Here is a 23,915-nt window from a genome sequence, read left to right on the forward strand (position 1 = left end):
TGAGCAAAGTACACATCTAATTTATACTGGCAGCTTCAAAATTGCTGCATTCGGTTTTCCCTCTCACAGACATGGGCTATAATCTTGAACTAACCTAACCCTTGAAGAGAAATATAATTTCAGTGGGAGAAGAAAATACAATTAAGAATTACAACTTCGTCGTTGAAACAACTACTAATACACAATATACAAACAATTCATGAATATGATTGCCAGCCGCAAACTGTTAGTGTAACTGCAACAGCCCTGACTTGATCATGGTTAATGTGCCGTGCCGCCTCATTTTTTTTTTCATCACCTAAAACAAAATGGCATGTCAGCACATTTATGAAATGAAAAATTCTATAATACGTACACAGCCAAGGCCACGTTGGGCCATAACCAAGTTCAAGTTTGGTTACTACCCAATCTGATCACATGGTCTTGGACTGTATGTGATCACATTGGGTCATAAGTCATAGCCCATTGCGTTGAATCATAACTCGCGTAGTCACAAGCAACTTTTGATGTAGTCAAAAGTGGGTTGTGAATCATGCGCCCTTTGAGGGGCCATATGAAATACCCAGCTCAGGCCAATTATACAACAAAGTTGCTCAGAGAAATTATTGGGATTCAGTCAATGTAACAATGTTAAAACAGATAATATCAAGAAATGTCAAACTTAAAAGAATTTGAGAAAAACTAGAATTAAAAACAAAGCATGTATTGCATCTGAGAATATATAATGAATTTGCGAGTCTCCTGTATAATAATGAACCATTTGTGAAATTTCCAGTAATTGTTTTGCAACATGACATAAATACGAATAGAAATGAGGCCATATTTTTCAAAAGGCCTCAAAAGCTCAAATAATTTTTCAATAGCAGTCATGACATAGAAGTGTCTTCTGCAGGCCCTCATGGGGGCTGAAAATCCGCCCTTCCATGAGAGAGAGAGAATTTACCTCAATTAACAGGTTGGGCTATGTCAATTGATCCAAAGTGATATAAGCATAGAGTAATTTGATTGATCTATTTAGGCTGGTGGTAGTGGACGCCGGCAAGTTGGGCACTCCATCTTTATATCCATCCATCTTTGTAAGCAACCAGAATGGAAGAAATGATCACATGGTGTCACCTATTAGAAAATTTGCCAAGTATTGTTATTAATGGTTTGAAGAGAGATCACATCCTCAACAATTAAATAAGAAATAAATACAGTACCATGCAGTCGTTAGAACGTTGAGTGATATCAATGGCGGTCATGCAAATGACACAGTCAGTGGCATGATTTGCACCCTGATCAAACCTTCTGTAATAGCTATATTTCTCAGGAAGGATCTGCACCATCATATCAAGATAAATTCTATGTAAAATCAGAGTTGACAACCTTTAAGTTCAAAGTGGCGCACTCATGGGATTGCAACTACACATCTGTATCCAAAAATTTAAGAGAGAGAGAGAGAGAGAAGAAGAAGAAGAAGAAGAAGATAGATACAATTATGAATGCTTCAGAACATAAATGTTTCTATTTTTTTTCTTTTTAGTAGGCAGGTTTTATTATTAAGATAATGTATTGAAACTAATACCCTACTTGAGACAAAATCAAGCACACTAAACAATGACATAATCAACCTTCTACACACACAATCATGGTACACAACCTATCTTAAGCCAAATAGGAGAAATATTAGGATTAGAACCATATGAAAAAGAAAAAGAAAAAAAGCAATTACAAACACGAATATTAAAATTTATCAATTGTATGCCAGAGCCTTTGTTTAGTCAAAGTTTTAGTCCTAAACGAGAAATTTGTCCAAAACAAAAATTCTGTAGCCAACCTCAAGTAGCTGGGATCAAGTCGAGCCTAGTATCAGGCTGACAATTCACTTTGATGAACTACAAGGTGCTCAAGCTCTAGCCAAAGAAACTTCTGCTCTGGCTCAGCTCAATGGGGACTTGCTAGGCACATGGGCAGTGATTAATATTCTAAGTGTTAAGTTTTAACAGTCTGTAGGGCATGCCCCAACTGTTTTGCATTCAAAATTTGAATCTGAAACTTGAAAACAAGAGCAAACGCTGCATGACACAGTACATCATGGAGTCATCATAGATAGGCCTAGTACTCAGATAACATGCAAATGTATCATTTTTGTACATTTTGATATGTCCCCTTCCTAAAAGACACTGAACATAAGTTTCTTATGCTGAGAATACAAATAATAAAGTTGCCCTCACTCTAAAAGCTTAAACTTGTAGATGAGTATTAGTCCATCAATATACAGAGACTGCATTCTAGTCACAGGTTTTGTAGGGGCCCTCATTGAGTTGGTCACAATGCTTTCTTAATGCAACAATCAGGAAGGGGTTATTGTGTGTACACACATGGGTTAGAATGTGTATCTTGTTAGTAACAAGAAGAAAATATCACTATTACAGCTTGAAAATCAGAGTTGCACCAAACCTGACGAGGGATGAACCATCGAGATCCAAGATAGTGCTGCAGAAGAAGAATTGATGCTTGGAATCCCATGAATGCACACAAACAAATACACCAACTCTTGTCAGGCTCGATGCGCATGAAGTTATGAGGACAGCCAAAGACATACAATGGAATTGCTAGCCGAGTGATGGTCATGCCTAAGATGTAATGAGGATGCAATGGTTTTCTTGAGTCACGAACGACATTAGTTACGATTTGAGGGATCCAAAAGGAGTGTATAAGGAGAAGAATAGGCCGCAGAAATCTATGAAACTCATACATGACCAAAATGCCACCTAATAGTATCCCATCTGCAGATTATTCAATAGTTACAGTAATTTCAGATAAACATCCACACAATGGTTCCAAAATCAAATAATAACTACTAAAGCCATATAACGGAGCAATTTTATGATTATTAAAAATATAGATTCCATGCCTCGCTATTTTTTGAACAATGTTCAAAAGCATGGTGATGACCATAAATAATTTACCCCTGAAAGTTTTTGTCATTGGTAAATTAACCCGATTTTTTATTTTCTAAATGGATCAAGCAAAACACTAAATAGGGTCTAAAGGCAGACATCAGTATAGATCGTCCAGTTCTGAGTCATGGATATCAAACAAGAGGGGTGCATCAAAATTTACATGCCATAAACGCACCCCTCTCCCATCTTCTGATGGAAATCTCTCTCCATCAGGATCTGAAAACAATTTTAAACCCCCAAAATGGTAACTCAACTTTGGCAGAAAAAGAGACATATGAAATAAAAATTGAATCTCATCGACTTCGACATAATCCAACTAAAGCTTTTTTTAAAACAAAATAAAATAAAATAAAAATTATAAAGTAATTCTTAGTACAGTAGATTTAGTTGTCATTTCACAATGTTTTGTGCTTACTTATATTCCCGGTCAAAGAGGAAGAATATATTTCAACAAAGATATAACTTTTAAGTAGGAGAATGGTAGTTTTTTGACATGTAATATACGTTCCCACACCAAGTAAATCTCTACAATAAATCTCCAGTAAAAAATTTCAATTTTCCACACAAGACAAAGAGTATGTATGAAAAGGAGTAATACTCACAGAACCGGCTGTAAAGAACAGAAAGTTCACGCCTCATTGCTTCCCAACCCTCTCCATTATTCATAGGCCGACTTGCTTTCCATATAGCAAGAAGATACCTCATCTCAAATATTGAAAAAACAACAAACTTGAAAAATGCGGCCGTTGCAAAAGCATTAAACAGGGATTCTGCAAGCAAAAAAGTAACAATCAGGGCATATAAAACTTAATAATAGGCAAGGATATGCACAAAGAAAAGTATTTGTAATGCAAATCCATTTTATAGTAATATTTATTTACTCAATTTATTAGTATCTCATTAAATTTAAGCATTCGCTTTGTAAGTTCATTGAAGTAGTTTTATTTACACAAGTTTCCCCATCTTTTTTTGTTTGTCCACTACTTTCATATTATATATTATATTAATAAATAAATAAAGGAGTTCCAATACATCTGGAAAAAATAGAAACTAAGCATGGGAATCTTGAAGTGATAGCAAAAAGTTTAATATACTGGTGCTCTGATCTCATACACAAACTATTCAATTAAAGTAACAGCAAGGAAAGAAATGATGCCAAAACAAAATCAATTCCTCCGCTTTTAATAATTGATTTATGTACCAAATTCCATTCACCCCTATCAAAAGAGATTTTGGATTAGTTCATACAATCAATTTTATCTGGTCTTGTTTCTACCTTTCCAGTTACTCTAGATGCTTTTTAATACAGGATTTTCCGTTACTTCAATTTCTATCTCTGTCAATACCGCCTTCCACAAAAGCTACAAAAGGACTTCAGTACAAAGGGTCAGTCTCGCAGAGATGTTGAATCTCCAAAACACAGCCACAAAAATGCCCAAAATGTTATACAACCATCATTGGCCAACAGGCATGGATGATAACAAGGAAAAAAGGAAAGAACTCTCATGAGTCACAATACACAATTAAATGCCAAAGGACAAAAAAAATGCATGCCTGCAGCAAAAGCAAACATGTATCCTGGCATGGATAAGAATAAAAAAATAGTGGAGTTTTTTTTTTTGCTATAAACTTGAACCAAAAAGCACAGTTTGAGAAAGGTAATGAATATATTTCTCAAATCCGTTTCCTATTGCATGTATTTGCCATTTTTTTTTTCTCTATAATATGTAAAAGTCACTTATTTAGTCTATATGAGTCGTGTTTATTTGGTTGCTCTCCCCAGAGGAAGCTTTTATCGGATTATTTTAACTACGAAAGAAGAAGCATTTTGAATCTGTCAATGAAATAATTCACAAATTGCCTATTTTGTGTTAAGCTATCCTGCAATAATACAAGCAAAGGAACTCAACACAATAGCGTCTCCTTTGTCCTTAACCTGATTGAATTTTTGGAATATCATTATTATCACAACTCATGGTAGATTAATAAGATGAAATTCACATTAATTATGTTGTACAGAAGCTTTTAAAAGAATTAGTCGGTGTTTGTAATCACAGTATAAAAGAATCAGTTAAGTACCAACATGATTGAGCCCTTAGCTCAAATCCACTCTCCATGCCAACATAAGAATGACAACTCCTTTCCAGAAAGATAATGACCGGAAGCTAGGTCTGTATTCACCAATCAAAGATTGGGCAATGACCCCTTCCTTTTTTTAAAAAAAAAATTCCATTAGAATGCATTAATCATTCATACTAAAGCAAAGGAACTTCTCTGAATTGTAAAACTCCCCAGATGACTTTATCAAACTTACCAACTAGTATCCCTGCAGTCAGATGTAAAAGGCAAAGATAAGCATCCATGATAGCCTGTTGCCCAATCATTAATATTGAAACTTTGGCAGCCCCCTAATAGAATAACATAAATCCATCATTTATTTTGCTTTTATGAAATTATAACACAGTAGAAATATTAACAAGTTTCTTCTTGTACATAAAAGACAAAAAGTAGTGCGTATGCAATCTGAGAATGCTGTTATCAAATATCAAACAGGAAAGACTTGACTGAACAAAAAAGTATCAAAAGTGATAGAGAACAGATCTTACAGATTGTGTGTTGCTATGTTCCATTTGCCGTATCAATAACAGAACTTGAAGGAATGAAACCTGGCACATTAAGAATTAAGGACATCCAAAAGCAGTTGATTTGATATCAATGTGATGCAAGACTAACAAGTAAGGAAGGATACAAAAGTGACCATCAAGGTGTAGTTGACTGCTTTGTTGTAATAAACCTCAATGTTAACAGAAGTAGCATTTAACACCATGGGGGAGAAGCAATCTCCATCATCATCAACTGAAGGACTTTCCATTAATCCTTCTATATGATAACGATCACGATCACCATCTACAAGGAGGTAAGCAACTCCAGATGAGCAAAACATTTTACAAACCCTCATCAAAAACGAATGGATGCAAATAAGACGAGTTAGAATTTCCCCAAAATGCAACAGAGTACACATACAAGATCCTTTATTTGTATCAGATGCATAGTGGGTACCAAACTTCTCATATACTCAATGCTTCATAGATTTATCCACATAATAAATAAATAATTAATTAAAAATCCCTTAATTTTGAACATGTGTATGATACCATCGAACACTCTAGGATGCACGTCTGACGTGCTTTGTAAGTTAAGATGCAGTCCTTTCAGCATAGTAATAGGGATATTTACAAAGGCAAAACATTAACTAGGGTTACTAGGAATTTTCCTCAAAAAATGTTGTTTGCAAATACAAAAAATTTCAGTACTAGTTGAAGTAACAGCCTAATTTGGATCTCCAAGTTCCAGACACAAATTTAAAAGTTGTCCCTTATTGCCTTTTACAAGTACAAATATTTAAAGCAAAAGGCCAGTGTCAGACACATTGTAAGACAACAATGGTCTAGGTGCTATGTAGCACGGACACGGACACGGAACACGACACGGACACTCGAAAATGCAATTTTTCAAAAAATAGGGGACACGACACGCTGGGGACACATTTAATATATATAATTTTATTTATTTATTATATGTCTAAAATAAAAATAAAATCATTAATTCTTATACAATCACAATAATAATAAAATTAATAACATAATTTTAGAAAAAAATTAATAAAAAATGAGTTTTTTAAAATAAAAATAATTTATTTTATGAATTTTAAGTTTAACAAAAAAAAAAGTATAAAACAAAAGAAAAAAGAAAAAAAAAAGAAAGGGAGAGAGAAACGTTGAAAAAAAATATAAAAGAGAAAATGGAGGAGAGAGAGTGTGAAGTCAAAAAGCAGAGACAGACAGAGTCAGAAAAGGGAGAGACAAAAGGGAGGAGGAGAGGAAGAAAATGAAGAGAAGAAGAAGACCAGAGAAGATGGAGACAGAGAAGATGGAGAGAAGATGGAGACAGAGAAGATGGAGAGAAGAAGCAGAATAACTCAGCTTCTTGGATTGATCTGAAACAGGTTAGGCTTCTCTCCCTCGATCTCTTTCTCTCTCCTCTCCTCCCTCGATCTCCCTCTTTCTCTGTTTCTGTCGATCTCTTTCACTGTCTCCGTCGATCTCTTTCTCTCTTTCCCTGTCTCCGTCGATCTCCTTCTCTCTTTCTCTGTCTCCTCTCCAACAGTTAGGGCTTTTCGATCCCCCTCAGGCGTGTCCGGAAAGTGTCCCGCCGTGTCCATGGCGTGTCAGACTGGAAGATTTCAAAAAAAAAAAAGAGACACGTTAGAGAGAGTGTTGGACACGTGTCTACCGCGTGTCCGACGCGTGTCAATGTCCGACACGTGTCTGACACTCGTACGCAGTGCCTGGGGACGTGTCAGTGCTTCATAGTCTAGGTGTCAGATACGCGTTTGAAGCACCTGCTTTGGAACATGTAACCAACAAGAAAGTAGTGCGGGAAAAAAGAAAAAAAATGGAAGAATGCTATAGGTTCTCTTTGGTATCTTTTCACCCAAACCCTATACATACAGATATTTTTGGTTCAGTCAAACACCCATCTCAGACATGCTATATTAGATAACTGCATATCCGACCTGAGACTAGCAAAAGAAAAGTTGGGCAAGCATAACTCAACTGTGTCCTCATGTCCTAGATTTGTGGAAATTTAGTGGATTTGACATTTGGACATATATCCACACCTGGTGCATGCCTAATCCTATGTTACGTAGATCGCTTTTAGCCCTTAATTATTGGCACTGCATGAAGATTATTATATATTCTTCAAATATCCAGAAGTAAGATTGATCCTCATTAAATGAACTCCCCCCATTGATGTAACAGCTGCTAGTACTAGCAGCATGTACAAGATAATTTCACACGGAAACAGGTGAAAAAGATTCTTAGATATGCTTGTAGACATACAATGGGGAAACAAAGCTTAAAGAAAGAATCATATACTGAAAGAATTCAAATACCGTTTTGAGTGGATGATATACGTGAAATTTGAGCAGCAATTTCTACATTACAATGTTTCTCCATGTCATACATTGGTGCTGTAATAAGCAAACATAAAAATCAATACAACGTTAAGGTAAACAAACTTAACATAAAAGTGTAATAGACAAAATTACAATGTTTCCTCTTCCAAATCTTGTCTCGAGGAGACTCCTGGAACACCTGAGATGAGAAAACTCCAAGCTGTTCGAAGAGCAACAAATACAACATCATCAGGAATCCTCACAGATAAATATATTTTGTCATCATAAAGACTAAACACTACTCAATGTTTCCTATCCTCTAGTGCAAGTACATTGTCGATCGAAAGGGGTAAGTCTGGCAGCGTACAACCTGGTTCTGGGTAGCAGGCTACCAGCATAAAGAACAATAAACCTGAGCCAAGAACTTCCAAGACCAGATTTAGAATTCCTCTCTGAACCCCACTCCACAAAGTTGTATGGTGCAAATTCTTATGGGGGTATGAGGTGTCAAAGGAGGGTTTCACTATAGGGTCATGACTAGCATATAAGAATTCAGATGGTTGAAAGGATACCTAAGTAAATTTGATTAGATTCATAGAAATGTCTACAAAAATCCCAGTGGAGTTGCGAAGCCTAGTCAACTTTTCCCAAAAAGCAAATCATTTGAGGTTGTGTTTGGTTGGAAGATTTGATGAGGGAAATGGAAAGGAAAACGGAAATAGGAAAAAAAAAAAAAATCGATAGGATTCGAATTCCAAGCTATGTTTGGTTGATTTGAGAAATGGAGAAAAAGAAGAGCCTAAGTGAACCCAAAAGACAAAAAAATGAGATTACATTTCCCTCTCACTTTCTTTTTCCACGTGTTTTCCATTATAACCAAACAAAAAGTGGGATTGTATTTCCTTTTCCCTTTCCATTTTCTCTCATCAAATCCTCCAACCAAACACAGCCTTAAAGATATTTAGTTAATATCATGTCATGTAGGGATAAGGTGGGGAAAACAATCAATTTTTTTATATCATTCTCGTACTCAATATAAAATGTACGAAACATGATAAGAGAATAATTTATACAATTTAGGAATAATTACAAAAACCCTTGTGGTTGGCCAATATGCAGAAGACCCCTGTCATGTGGGGTGGGGGTAGGGAAGTGATGGTGGCAGGGGAGTGAGGAGGATACATTTACAAGGGGTTCATCCGCACATGGCCCAAAACACATGGGTTAAAGTGAAATCTGCACTCAAAATCAAGCAACAGCTAGATGTATTGCACTAAAGATGTGTGATAAAAAATCATCATAAAAAACATGTAAATCAAAAATAACAAACAGGGGTTACCAAGTGATATGGATTGGATAATATATAATCTTCTTCTTGGCCGAACTCTCCGTCTTTTCCACTGCCAAGTGATAGTGAATGAATATAAAATATAAGTTTCATTAGTTCAATATTAGACAGCCTGAGGACCATTCCAGTTAAAATGCAGCTCTCAAAATTCATACATTATTACCAGTCAATACAATTAAGTGAACTACACCAGATTATGCAAAACATATCTATTGCCTATTGGAGAGAGTGACCTTGCTCATGATAACATCAATTATAATATTCATAAGCAACATTAAGACTGAAATATAAATACCTGCTACTTACAAGAGAAAAAAGAATGGTGAAATGGGTGGTTTTCGGAGGAAAATCCACTGCTTCCAAGCAAGCATGTTTATACAATGAAGTTAACAGTTGACCAAAGAACTATTCTAAGTCTCACAGTTCTACATCTTGTGCAGAAGTCTACATGTAAGTTTTTCTAACCATGACTAAATTTGAAAGTCAAATAACTGAAACATTGTCCCAATAAAAAATATATATACAACTGAAATGCTGTAAGAAGCTACCATTTATGTCAGATTTGAACAAATTTTGTTTTAGTTTCTTGGGCATCCTATAACATTTTCATTTTCTTTTCTCTTAGTTATCTTTTTGTGATGCAAATCGATTGAAAATCAAGTTACTGATAGTTTTTTTATTTAATGTGAACATCAACACATTCCACAGGAAAAACCCTAATTTCAACAAAATGCTACACATACCAACACTAATATTTCCAACCTCGGCTCAGATCCAAACATGAGACCAAATAACTAAAAGCCCCACCCTATGTTTCACGGACTCTTCAAAAAAAATCAAATACCCGTGTCAGACACCGGACACTTGGACAAGGGTATGAGATATGTGTCGGATACTTTTCATTAGACACTTCTTATATATTTGTATTTAACACTATTATTATATGTACATATTGTTGTATAATTGTTATAAATGTCTTTTTGACATTGTATGTTGCATGTAAAACTATTTTATCTCACATAATAGATTAAAAATAAAAATATATATATATATGATTCTTTTTTGCCGAATCCCTGTACCCTTAAATTTAAGGTTTGATAAATCCAATCTCTAGTCACACACTTGTACCCGATACTTATATCCAAGTCCATGTAACTGTAAGATTTCTGAATGTTTTTTGTATATTCAATTGTGTATGATACAAAGAATACAACCGATATATATAGTAATCCTAAACCTAATCTAAAATAGGAAATAAGAATAACTCTATCTAATCAATCTAATATCCACACAATCAATCTAGTCTATTTCCATAAGTAACATAATATTCTCACACCTCCGCTCAAACTCAAGGTATTTTAGCAGAAAACACTGAGAGTTCGCCAATAAGAAACTAAAATTGAGCAGTGGTGCGAGTCTTGGTAAACAAATCAACAAGTTACAATGTCGAAGAGACAAAAGGAAGTGAGATAGAGCCAAAGCTAGACTACAGATACTGACGAACAAAATAACAATCAATCTCAATGTATTTCATCTGCTCATGAAAGGCAGTGTTATGGGCAATCTAAATAGCACTGCGGTTGTTACAGTAAAGGGATAGAACGAGGAGCAGAAATGAACTGACTGACCACATAAACTACATAGGCAAAATTAGGACGAATAACCGTCAGATAGACTAAACAACCCACAAGCTCTCGATATAAATTAGGATCAGGCAGAGGAACACCATCAGTAGTATTAAGTTTCACATTAAGCTCAATGGAGGTATTAGCAATCTTAGTGTCAGTAAGACTAGCATGGTGAATAACTTCATTGGCATAATTGGCCTAAGACAGAAAGTAGCCCTTGAGAGAAGAAGTCACCTCAATATCAAGAAAGTACCGCAATAGGCCCAAATCCTTCAATTTGAAGGTGTGGAACAGATGTTGCTTGACCTTAGAGATAGCAGAAGAATCAGAACCAGTAACAATCATATCATCCACATACAGTAATAAGGCAACAAAACCAGTAGAGATGTGGAGGAGAAACAAAGCAAAGTCCTGGGTAGAAGGATAAAAACCAAGCTCAGTAATAACAATCTAAAAGCGATCATACCAAGCAAAAGGAGATTGCTTCAAACCATACAAAGCACGCCAAATGCGATAAACCTATCCAGAAGAATGGAAAAGGTCAGGGGGAGGACGCATATAAACCTCCTTAGCGAGATGACCATTAATAAAAGCATTCTTAACATCTATCTGATAAAGAGGCCAATGACGAAACAACAACGACAGATATCAAAGTACGGACAGTAGTCATCTTGGCAATAGGGACAAAGGTCTCTTCCTAATCAATATCATACTCCTATAAAAAACCCTTGGTAGCTAGGCGAGCCTTGTAGTGCTCAAGAGAACCATCAGAATGAGTCTTGACTTTGCAGACCCATTTATAACCAACTAGATTCTTACTAGTAAGTAAAGGAATCAACTCTCAAGTACTAGTTTTCTGCAAAACAGACAATTCATTCTCCATAGCTTGAATCCAATGAGGATCCTGACAAGTTTCCTTGTAAGACGGAGGTTTTAAAAAAAAGTGAATAGCAGACAAAAACGTACAATATAAAGGAAAAAAACATGTTATAGCAAAACCAAGTTTGACTACCTGTTTACGGATGCGAAGGAGATACTTACAGTTAGTTAGCAAGATCAGAGTCATTAGAAACAGGAGGATCAGTAATAGGGACAGAGACAACTAGTGGAAGGAGAGCCTTGAAACGAGAACACACTAACACCAGAGGAGAAGGAGAAGGAGTAAGCAGGGAAGAAGGAGGAGAGGAGGGAACAGACTCATAGGGGTCAGTGGAGAGGGACTCAATAAGAGGGGTGGTATAAGGAGAAGAAGGAATAAGCTCATAGGGAATAGCAGAGATATACTCATCAGGAGAGACCTCAAAAGGAAATGGATTAATATGAAGCAAATCCTTTTTGAAAATTGGGACTATGAGAAGAAAAAGCTGAAAGTATGGTAGACATTTGAGAAAGGCAATATGGCGGGAGACATAAAGGTGACGGGAAATAGGGTCATAACAACGATAACCTTTATGAGTGAGACTATAACCCAAAAAGGCACATAGGACAGACCGGGCACTAAGTGTAGTCCTATCTTTACGGGGTAAAAGGAAAAAACAAACAGACCCAAACACACGAAAAAGGAAATAATTAGAAAGTTGAGAGAACAGAGCCTCATAAGGAGACCGATCAGAAAAAAGGGAGGTAGGCATACGGTTGAGAAGAAAAACAGCAGTAAGAACTGCCTCATCTCAAAATGGAGCTAGAACGAAGACAGAGAGGAAAGACCTAGCTATCTCAAGGAGATGACAGTGTTTACGCTCAGCTCAACCATTTTGGGCAGATGTATCAGTACAGGAAGTTTGGTGAATGATACCCAAATTGGCCCAAGTCAATTTTAAAGTATTCACAGAACTCAGTTTTAAAGTATTCCCTGCCCAAGTTAGACCGCAACAATTTAATAATAGACCGAAACTATGTAGTGACCATAGACTAAAAAGTACAATATATCTGGTAGAAGTCAGATATATGAGTCATAAGATAAGCCCAAGTATAATGGGTGCAATCATCAACAAATGAAACATAGTATGTAGAACCCCCTTTAGTGAGAACAGGAGAAGGACCCTAGACATCAATATGAACTAAAGAAAGCGGTGTTTCAGTTATAGAGGTACTTTTACGGAAAGGTAAGGCTATCATTTAGGCAGGTTTACACCCCTGACACTTAATAAGTTGACTAGGAGAAATTTTACCCAATATACCTGATTAAGCTAAAGACCATAAGTGATCAATAGACAAATACCCTAATCTAGAATGCCACAAATAGAAAGAGCGTGACAAAGAATCTAACTGAAAAGAGGAAAAAGCAGTCGGAGAGGTAGTCATAGGTAGATGTAGGCTCTCCACCGCATAGAGATCTCCAACTCTACAACCAATCCCAATCTACTACTTAGACATCTAATCCTGCACAAAACAGATAGAAGAATAAAAGATAACACCAAAACCGAAGGCATCAAACTGACTGATTGATAATAAACTGACAGATAACTGAGGAACATAAAGGACAGATGAAATAGAAACAACAGACATAGCAAACGGTAAGACAGACCCAACAGATATAATAGACATACCAGACTCATTAGTAGCATTAACAATAATAGGAAAGGGAAGGGGAGTACAATTTTGAATTATGGAGAGATGGGGAGCTACGTTACACGAACTTGTTCATTTTTGGGAGGTACCCGTGTCGACACAACACGACACGATGCGGGTACGGGATACAGCCGTGATACGGCAAAATAAAAATGGATACGGCTAATTATTGTTCTATAATATTTTTGTTACAAAATTTCTTTCTTGTTCTTGGTTTGAATAGGAAGAGGGTAAGATAAGAAGAAACAAACCAAGGAAATATAGAAATTCACAACTTGATTTGAATGGAATGGGAAAGAAACCTGAAACGTTGAAACAAAGTTCAGCAAGACGAAGTCAAAGTGCAATTGAGTTCAAAGTGAGAAGTCGATCTCATCTTCCTTACCCCTACTCATGTCGATCTCTTGCTCTTCTCTCTCTTGTTGCGATCTCGATCTCGTGTTCTTCTCTCTCTTGATCTCTCAATCTCTCTTGTTCTTCATCTCTCGATCTCTTCTTCTCTCTCTCCCCCTCTCTCTCTCTCGATCTGTCTTCTCTCCCGTATTGTTCTCTCTCGCTCACCCCAATATTATTTAAAGATAATAATGACTCTCTCAAGTCTAGCAAGCTAATGGCTCCACTACTTTTATTTAAATAATATCTCACTACTATTCCACTCTTTTTATTTAAATATAATGACTCTCTCTCCCCCCACTATTATTTAAAGACAATAAAGACTTTCTCTCTCTCTTACCTCATTACTTTTAAAATAATAACTTTATAAAGATAATAATTTTATTTTAAAAAAAATTATATTTTATTTAATTCATTAAGGTCAAGTTTGGGAAGATAAGAAAAAGTCAAAAAGCCAAAAAGTTACTCAAAAAGTTAAAAAATTAACACTATTCACCAAAAGTCAACAATTACGGTTGCACAACTCCCAATCCTAATTCTCCCCTACAAACCAATTTTTTCAATTTTTAATACACATTTTTCCATAAAAAGTCAAAAAGTTAACCCAAACATCTATATTTTTTTCCTCAATTTTTTAGTCCAAAAAGACAAAAAGTGCACTTATTTAGAACACCCCAAACAACCCCTAAATATTATTTAAAAATACTTTTATGTTGTATTTAATTAATTAAATATTATTTAAAAAATTATTTAGATAAGTTTTTAACATGATAATTTAATAAATAAAAAAAACTAAAAATAACTATTTATCGTATCCCTGTACCTGTATCCAAATTTGGATCCATATCCCGGTATCTTTCATTTTCAGTTTTAAGGTGTCTGACCCCTAGATATGCACCCGATACCCGTACCCGAGTTTGTTTAACGTAGATGGGGAGTCATATGATGAGAGGCACCAGAGTCAAAAATCCAGACAGACGAAAAGATATCTGAAGAAGACCCAAGCAAACCTGAATGAAAAAAAAAAAACAATGGAGGTAGACCGGGATTATTGGGAGTATATACTGAAGCTGACTAACATGAGCACTTAAGGAAATCAAGTCAGGATTAGGAGCCAGAGCAGAAGCGGAAGGAGCCCAGAATTGGTTCTGAGGCTGTTGAAAAGACGAAGCAGGCAGACATCCCTTCTTGGGACAGTGATACTTCCAATGGCCTCTCTAATGGCATAATGGCATAAGGCACACCCATTAGAAGCCAGAGACATCATAATAACCAGAAACTGAAGGGTTCAAGTATAACAAACCCCAAATTTACAACCACAACGTAATAACCAGAAGAGTTCTGGGTCTAAATGTAATATCAGAAAAATAATATCAAATGGGTCAAATACCAAGCAGGCGAAACCCAACCTCAGAGAGAGACAGCAAACCAGAAACAGCAAAACCCAAACAAAGACCACAGAGTGAGTCATGCAACCTGGTTCTTTGACTGAAACAGAGGCCAGCGATGAAGCTTCCTAGAGCTCCGAACAGCGACCAGGTATGTGAGATCAACTAAGCTCAATATGACTGAGCAAACCCACCAGCGAATGCAAAGCAAAATCCACCAACAAAAGTGAAACAAAAAGCCAACAGCAACCAGCAAAAGAGAGAGAGGATGCGACCAGCGAAAAAGAGAGAGAAAGGGTTGCGCCCAGGGAAGGCAATGAGAGAGAGATAATGCGAGGACCAACGAAGGTTGTGATGACCTGCAAAATCACAAAGAGAGGCTTTGCGATCTCAAAGAACCAGATAACAGAGCTTCCAGAGAACTAGGGTGAGACAATCCACAAAACTAGCAAAGACAAACCAAACGAAAGGAAGAAGATGGACCAGATGAGTCGACTTCGAATCAGATGAAAGAACCAAAAGAAGCACACCCAAACTCAGATGGGTCAACTTCGAATCCTATGAACCAAATGATGAAAGGAATCAAAAAGCAAAACCAGAGAGAGATTCGTGTTGGCTGCTAGGGTTTCGAACCAAGCTTTGATACCATGTCAGATTTCTGAATGTTTTCTGTATATTCCATTGTGTATGATACAAAGATTACAACTGATATATATAGTAATTCTAGACCTAATCTAAAATACAAAATAAGAATAATCCTATACAATCAATCTAATATCCACACAATCAATCTAATATATTTCCCTAATTAACATAATATTCTCACAGTAACGTACCCACCTATGTTCTCCGCTACACCAATGATTATTTTGATCAGATTATTGAAATAAAATTATAATTGACCTCATGGTATGCCTTTTCAAGTTATAGGAAGATCTTAAAATGACTAGGAAATTTCAGCCTGAGACAAACATATCACCAATCATTGTGACCATCCTTTTAATTTGATGATAGCCGATAGATGAATGTTAATGACATTATTCAAGAACATCAGATTAGATTAACCGAATTCTCACACGGATAGGGACAAATAACAATTTACATCTAAATCGGACAATAAGAACATTTCAGAATGTAACCGATATTGTACTTCTGCTCTAATTTGTATGCAGACAAGATCAGCTATATTGAACATACCCTCTCCACTAACTAATGATCAAGCAGATCTAAGGTATGCAAGATAAGGATCAAAAAATAAAATAATGTAATGTTAAAAAGACCAAGACTGTAAAGAATGCACAATTAGATAACAATTTGAAGGAACTTAAGATGTACAGCCAATAAACCAGAACCCAAGAGTACCTGTTGGCTACCATTCGAAGTTGTCTGAAAGGCCAAATATATACACCTTCTACCCTGATTTGAGCACCACCAACTTCATGTTCGTTGTCAAACACATCATGAAAAATAATCACCCCCTGTTGTGCACAGTAAGGAAATGAAACAATAATGTACTATAACAACAATGACCAAGCCATGGAAGATCATGTCTCAGTAGGAAAGAGGGACAAAGGAATGTGCATAAAACAGGCTATTGACTTCTCCTAAAATAATTCCTTGGATAGATGCTTGGAATAGTAACAAATTGACTCATGTTGAAACAGTGGAACTAGCCCCCATTCAATCAAGTTTTATGACTAGAAAGTGCCAGCAAGGCTAGCCTAACTCATGAAATCTCTTTGTAACCATAGCAAAAATCTAAGATTCAATCTGTCTTCAACCAGGTTTAAAGGGTTTTTGGTAGGCAATGGGCAACTCGGAGAAATCTATAATAATTGGATGCACAATGCATCCTCCCAAATAAAAGCACACACATTGTTTAGATCTGCATGTATATTAAGGATGGCATGGCACTTCAATGATTTAATATAATAGTATGGCATAATTCATTATGCCGGTCATCAATTTCCAATGCAGTTCGTCGCATAGACAAAAGTCACACAATGGAAGACAGCCCCTTGAAGTGAATTTCAGTTTGCCATTCAATGTAGTTTGCCAAATTATATGTTAAATCTTTAAAACTTCATTTTTTTAAAAATGATAGAAACATTCATTTAAGTTAATTCGAAAAAGGCAAGGTTTCAAGAATTCAGTGGTTGCATTTATTTAATAATGAGAAATTAACATATATGGTATCAGAAAACTCAAATTGGTAGGATAAAGTGCATATAATGATAGTAACCAAGGAAGATGCACTATCTTTCCGCCATTGATTCACTACCTAGCAACTTCATAACAAGACAAAATAGCAAACAAAACAAGCCCGGTTTAACCAATTGAATTTTCCAAAATAAAAAAAAAAAACCCATTTTTGACCACCCCAAAAAAATTAATAATCATTTAATACATGAGGGAAAAAAGAAAAGTAAAGAGCAATAGAAAGAGCACATCCCAATAAGATGTTTTCTTCACTCAAAGTATTATTCATGTGAAAAATATTATTACAAAAATAATAATTAAAAAAAGGCTTACATGGCCATAAACAACCAGTGCAATGACTCACCTGAACATAATGTACACCATTTATTTTTGTCGGTGTAGTAACTAACTCAAAGATGGAATTTCCATTGGATTTCCTGAAATCTGGAAACCTAGAGGAGCTATTTGTGGAATCTATGAACCTCCAAGACCCTGCATCTCACATGGCCAAACAAGTACATAATAAGATCCAACAGAATAAGTACCAAGCAAATAGGGTTTATAAAATACCAATCAAAGAGCATGTATTATAAAAGAAACTATAATTTTAATCTTTTAATATAAACAGCCACCAATATAACCCAAAATGATGGCATGTACATTCTTAATGAGAACCAGGTCAAAAATTGCCTCACCATGTTAGACAACCACACACAGAAAAACTAAAGCTCTAAGGGAATGAACCCAATAATGTATATCAAGCTCTCAGACCCTTTGTCACATGCAGTCCCCTCTCACACATGGAGAGACAAGAATGTAGAAATTGAATCAAATAGGATGCGAAGACACAGTACAAAATATACCCTAATAAACATGACAGGAGAACATATATAATGAAAATTGAAAACAAGATCTCTCAGTACCAGAGCTTTAACACCATATTCAAGGAATCGACATAACACATTACAAACAGAGAGAGAGTATTTAGTTTCTTATGAGCCAAATTCCAAGCAAAAACTTTAATCATGAGTGGCACATTCGCTTTCCAAATCATTTTATGTGAGTCAAAGATTGGTGCATCCAATATATAAATGAGTTTACAATGTATGTTCACACAATTACCTTCATAACAATAAAACAAGCCATTTTTTATTAGAAACTACAAACCTTAAATCAAATCACCTAACTCAAGAAACTCATTATCAATGGACGTTAGGCATAAATAAGGAGCAAGTAAGGAAAATTTCAGAAACATTTAGGTAGTGCCTGGTAGAGTTTTGGAATTATGATTTGAGAATAAAGTTGTATTTTGAGTTAGTGAGTTTTGAAATTATGATTTGAGTATGGAAAATTTGTTTGGTTATGCGCTTTGAAAAGAGTTTAAATTGAGTTTGAATTGAGTGATGTGACATATGATATTTGATACAAAAACTTACAACTCATAACCAAATACATAACCCAAAATTCTATTCAAAGCTCATAAAAAATTTTAAAAAAATTTCACAAATATTTTTTTTTATAATATAAAAATAACAGGTGCAAAAAAAAAAAAAACCGAACACTGTCCCGGTCAACCGGCCGGACGACCGGTTACTCCAAATTTTCCCGCCTTGGAAAGAGTTTTCAAAAGTGAATGTGGAATTAATTTTTGAAAACGCTAAACAAACACCACACTCAAAAGTGAGTGTGGAATTATATTTTGAAAGCTCCACCAAATGGATTGAGTTACACATATGCCCCTAAGACAAAGAACATATAATACAATTAAAGAAGGGGAAAATGAATTAAGCAATTTAAAACTAAAAAAAAAAACTTTTTCCCAATCAGATGGAATAATAAGATAATCAGATTCACAACAAACTTACAAACCTCTGTATGTTCCTGTTATGTTCCAAGCAGAAAATGGGCCAAATTCATTCTCATCTTTTCTAATAGAAAGCCACTGCAAGAAGTGATGACAAGGAAAATAAAAAAGAACAATCTCAGATTCAATAAAACTTAGCTGCATTATAAGACCACGTGTTAGCAATATTTATGTCAAATAGCTAAATTTTCAACAGTCAAATGCAATGTTTAAAAAAATGAACTACAAATTCATATATATATATATATATGAATTGAAAACCAATATTGAAAATAGTCATAGAATTCTAAAGAACAGACGAGCTCTTGAAAAAAGGGTATGATCAAAACTTACTGATAAATACAATAGTAAAAATAGTGATACAATATATTTTCCTCCTAAAGTAAAAATAGTAAAAATGATTATACAATAAATACAATAAAAACTTACTGATACAAACAACCAGAAAAGGAAAAACAAGAAAGAAGAAACCAAAAGCAATTGCCTAAATATGTTAGCTACATGCTCCAACCGAACAACACTAGTTCAGTAGTTCCAAAGTGATAAGAAAAAATAGTCCATGTATAAGATAGGCTTTTTACAGCTAGACATTGACTCCATTATAAGCCAAGAAAATGGTCGTGTTCATTCCTTGATGTAACAAATCGGATTCATATGGTAGACCCTGTAAGTACCCGCAAACATGATAATGGTACGGTGAATAATAATTTGCTTCATAGTCAATCAGTGGGACATATAGGAAATTTGATTCATAGTCAATCAGTGGTCACATGTGGGAGAAGAGTTTAAAGATAATATGGTGGACTGTGATTTTGTTTTGCTCCTTAATTACATAGGCAAGTTTAGAAACAAAAGACTCTGGGTGTTCACATGACCATTAATGACAAAATGGTAATAGACATTTGTATTCAAGCAGGAAATTATTGGGGGAAGGTAGAAATCACTCATTATGGTGGAGTTGAGGTCTACCAAACTATTGTGTAACTCTCTAATGATCTTGGTGCATCTAAAGATATTAGGAAAGAAATGGAAGAAGTTCCTTGAACATATAATGTAATTGTCAGAAGACATATAGGGTCAAGTTTTGGCATGAACGTGGGCTGCCAGGAGAGAGGGGGCAGGGGTTGCCCTTAAGAGAGAACTTGTTCAAACTCAAAGAATTCTACAATAGGTAACCTCCAAGTACAATTGATTGGAGATTGTAAGCATTTATTCCTTGTAAAGGGATATCAAATCCAAACTAACAATGTGTTTATGTGTGTCTACAAGATAGACATGTATTCTAAATGTCCAAACTCCACCTAAAAACATCTAAAAACATAATAGGGCATGTCTGAATGGGTGCCCAACACATGCCCAACATGGACATGGAACCTTTTTAGAAGAATCCATACTTCTTAGATTTTAGCCAGATTCTTGTACTTGTATGGGATGATAGCATGTGTTTCCCTTGGACTGTCTTGTATCCACTTTTAGCACCTTTTGTAAATCTATCTATTATTAATAAAAATACATAACTAAAAAAATTAAAAAAAAAGTTTAGCATCATCAACATTAAATCCCAGCCGAAACATTACTTGGTACCACAATCAATAAAAGTTACATCCCATTAGGTTGTTTAACAGAAAATATTTCTTCCATTTAAGTGCATCTAAAGGCAACAAATATGTTTCCTATCAAATGGAGGTTTTATATCACATTTTTGTGAAACAATTGCAGGAGAGCTACTTATAGTTACAGCCTATAAGTATTTAGATAGCTTCAATTTCACTTAGTCACCAATAACAAAGATCAAATCTTGGTGAAGTAAGAACACTACAGAAAACCGCTATTAATTTCAACTACTATTTCCCTTTCCTAAATGATAACAATTAGTTTCATTTGGAACTCATGCAAACCCAAGTTCCCTAACACCAGCAAACAGGTATCCTAATCCCTGTAGACACTAGACAACAAATTTACGTAGTGGGCCGGGCTTTTAGTTTTACCTTTTTTCCCCCACTTACTCTAACTCCTGTAATTTATTTGGGCTTTTCTCTGTTTTAAATATTTAGCATCAAAATGGCCTCTCTAAAGGTCATTCCTTTAATTATATCACCAAATGAACACTACACACATACAAAAGTCTCTAAGCTTTTGTTACCACAACATGACATCTCGCAAAACCCTAAGCCTTTACACTGCCATCCAGAACATATGCTACTGCCCTCAAGTCAAAATCCTTGTTTCTTCAGTTTACTGGTGCCAAAGTTATGCTTTTCTCCCTGTATCATGCAGGCAAACATGCTGAGTATTTTTTGTGTGTGCGCATCTGAAGTGAATAGGTCTCAGTTTCCCCTACTCTTTGTTTTACTAATATATGTAAAACACAAAACGTATAAAAATAAATATTTCCTTGCAGTCAAAATATTAGAAGTTCTCATCTATCAATTGCAATGTGGCACTTTTTTTTTTTTTTTTTTTTGATAGGTAAGTTAAGGAGACTCAAATTTCAGTCTCTTTCTTGCAATGAAGCACTGTGAACTTAATTCAAGGTCACATGCCAATGTTTTTAGGGGAAATATCATTTTTATGGGAAGTACAAAAACAATCAATTTAGTGGTGAAGTTTATGAACTTCTCTTTTAATGTTATAAAGTTTCCATTAATTTGATACTACTTTTCCTACTTTCCATTAGAATGATATTTACCCACATTTTTATTGCACATTATATTGTACATTGATCTTCAATGAGAGAGCATTTTATGAAACTACAATACCAAGGATCCGATATACTGATATTATCTCTTATCAACTTGTATGTAAGTTCTGATCCAACCACCTCTTAAGGTCATGGAATGTGAACTCATGGTAGAGTTTTAGACCTAACATTTTCTTTTTTCTTTTTCATTTTCAAAACTGATCATCAACAATCACATAAAAATTCAAATTTTTTTTTGTTTTTTGGGTTTGTGTGTGTGTAAAATTTTAATTAGCCAAAATGTATCAAGTTCACTCAATAGAAACCCAGAAAATCAAGTTCAACAGACACCAAACCAATAAGGTGTCAGCAACCTAACCGGTCAACTAATGTACTCGTTTACTACAAACCACATTGAAGAAACTGTATTCAATCATAATTTGTAAATTTGGGATCCTAAAGTTCATTACTTTCATCACCAAAACATCACCAAATTGCAAATTACACAAAAAAAAGTTAAGCACAAATGGCCTAAGAATCCACGACATACCAATTAACAAAACCAAATTCATACTAACCTCATCACCCCACGAACGAACCCCTTTCCTCAGAGGCCTAACTCCCGAAACAGGCCGAAAAAACACGAAACAAACGAAGAAACCAAGCACAATCCGAACCACAAAACCTAACCCCCAAAAATCCAAGTTGTTGGCCATAGAAATTTCAGAATCAGAACACTTGATCGCACAATTCAGCTTCGATTTTGCTCAAAGAATTGATGATAACCATGATTGTTAAGAGGGAGAGGAATTGAAGATGTTGCTTGAAAAGGAGTCAACAAATAATAGGAACTAGCAACCCAACAACGACGACGGAGACACCGATCAAAACACCGAAAGTGAGAGGTCAACAAGAAACTAAGAAAATCGATTCAACAAACTAGACCTTTCACCAGTCAATTCCAGACCAGAAAACACTACTACATACATAATACAATACAAAACAACATATTTTTATATGTATATATATATGGGTTTTGTTTGTGTAAACTGTGAGAGAGAGAAGAGTGGGTGGGGATTTCGTCGTCGTTTACTGTAATTGTGAAGTGAAGGTCAAAACAATGGGGTCTCTCTAACTCTCTCTCTCGCTGTGTGGGTATGCGTTACAAACGATATGTGCGATAGAGAAGACGTGAACGGCACGGTCCAATCAGAGAACGGTATTATGATGATTGATGGTGAATGAACAACGGTTAGATCATAGATGGGGGACACATGTAAATGGGGTTTTGTTGTATGGACGGTTGGGATCAAACTGTGATGTAAAAATATGACAATGCCTTGTTTGATGGGATTTTTTTCCATATTTTAATTTTTAATTTAATTTAAGTTATTTTAATGTATTTGATTCAGCCGCTTATATCTTTTTATAAATTAAAAATCAAATTATTCTTTAAGTGGGAAGAAAAAATTTAATTTATAAGTCAAAAATTAATTTATCTTTACAGCTATAAATTATAAGCGATTAAATTAAAAGGTAAAACCACTTTTTTACAGTTTTACCAAATGAGTCAATAACTTGTGGTTTTCGCTCAAAGTGGAAAAAAAAAAAATAGGGACTCTTCAATTGACACGTGGACAAGTAAATTGGATGATGGTAAGGATTTCAAATTTTTTATTAAATGAATGATTAATGGGGAATTTTACTAATGGTGTGGACAATTTGAGACTCGTGTTATTTTATTTTTGACTTTTTAGTTATGGTATATTTATTTTTAAATTTTAAATTTTATTTTTAAAAAAAATAATTAAAGATATCATTATTTAATTTTAATAATAAAATCTTTAATTTAATAAAATATAAATTAATTTGATAAAAATAGATGTCACAAAATATTTTAAAAATTTTAAAAATTTCTTCTACCCCACTAAAGATG

At 35.0% G+C, this 23,915-nt stretch overlaps 1 protein-coding gene across 2 annotated transcripts; it reads right to left on the reverse strand.

Annotated features, from left to right (window-relative positions):
• Positions 1-23,181, reverse strand: LOC114307398 (transmembrane E3 ubiquitin-protein ligase FLY2). 2 transcript variants are annotated; one of them, XR_003645083.2, is made up of 15 exons: positions 22,558-23,181; positions 19,305-19,377; positions 17,800-17,927; positions 16,599-16,714; positions 9,248-9,308; positions 8,062-8,128; positions 7,906-7,983; positions 5,698-5,855; positions 5,555-5,614; positions 5,263-5,356; positions 3,551-3,718; positions 2,443-2,771; positions 1,203-1,319; positions 944-1,116; positions 1-298 (listed from the first exon to the last, which is right to left on the reverse strand). XR_003645083.2 is itself a non-coding variant. In XM_028252805.2 (14 exons), the coding sequence occupies exons 1-14, from the start codon at positions 22,693-22,695 to the stop codon at positions 1,015-1,017; spliced, it is 1,689 nt and encodes a 562-aa protein (XP_028108606.2). In that variant the 5' UTR covers positions 22,696-23,181; the 3' UTR covers positions 942-1,014. The 2 variants fall into 2 exon arrangements, 1 of the variants encoding a protein (XP_028108606.2); XM_028252805.2 differs by lacking the exon at positions 1-298 and having other exon boundaries at positions 942-1,116.
• Positions 23,182-23,915: the final 734 nt, after the last annotated feature.

The sequence above is a fragment of the Camellia sinensis genome, chromosome 8, assembly GCF_055761805.1.
Source record: "Camellia sinensis isolate YWXY chromosome 8, ASM5576180v1, whole genome shotgun sequence".
NCBI classification, from domain to species: Eukaryota; Viridiplantae; Streptophyta; class Magnoliopsida; order Ericales; family Theaceae; genus Camellia; species Camellia sinensis.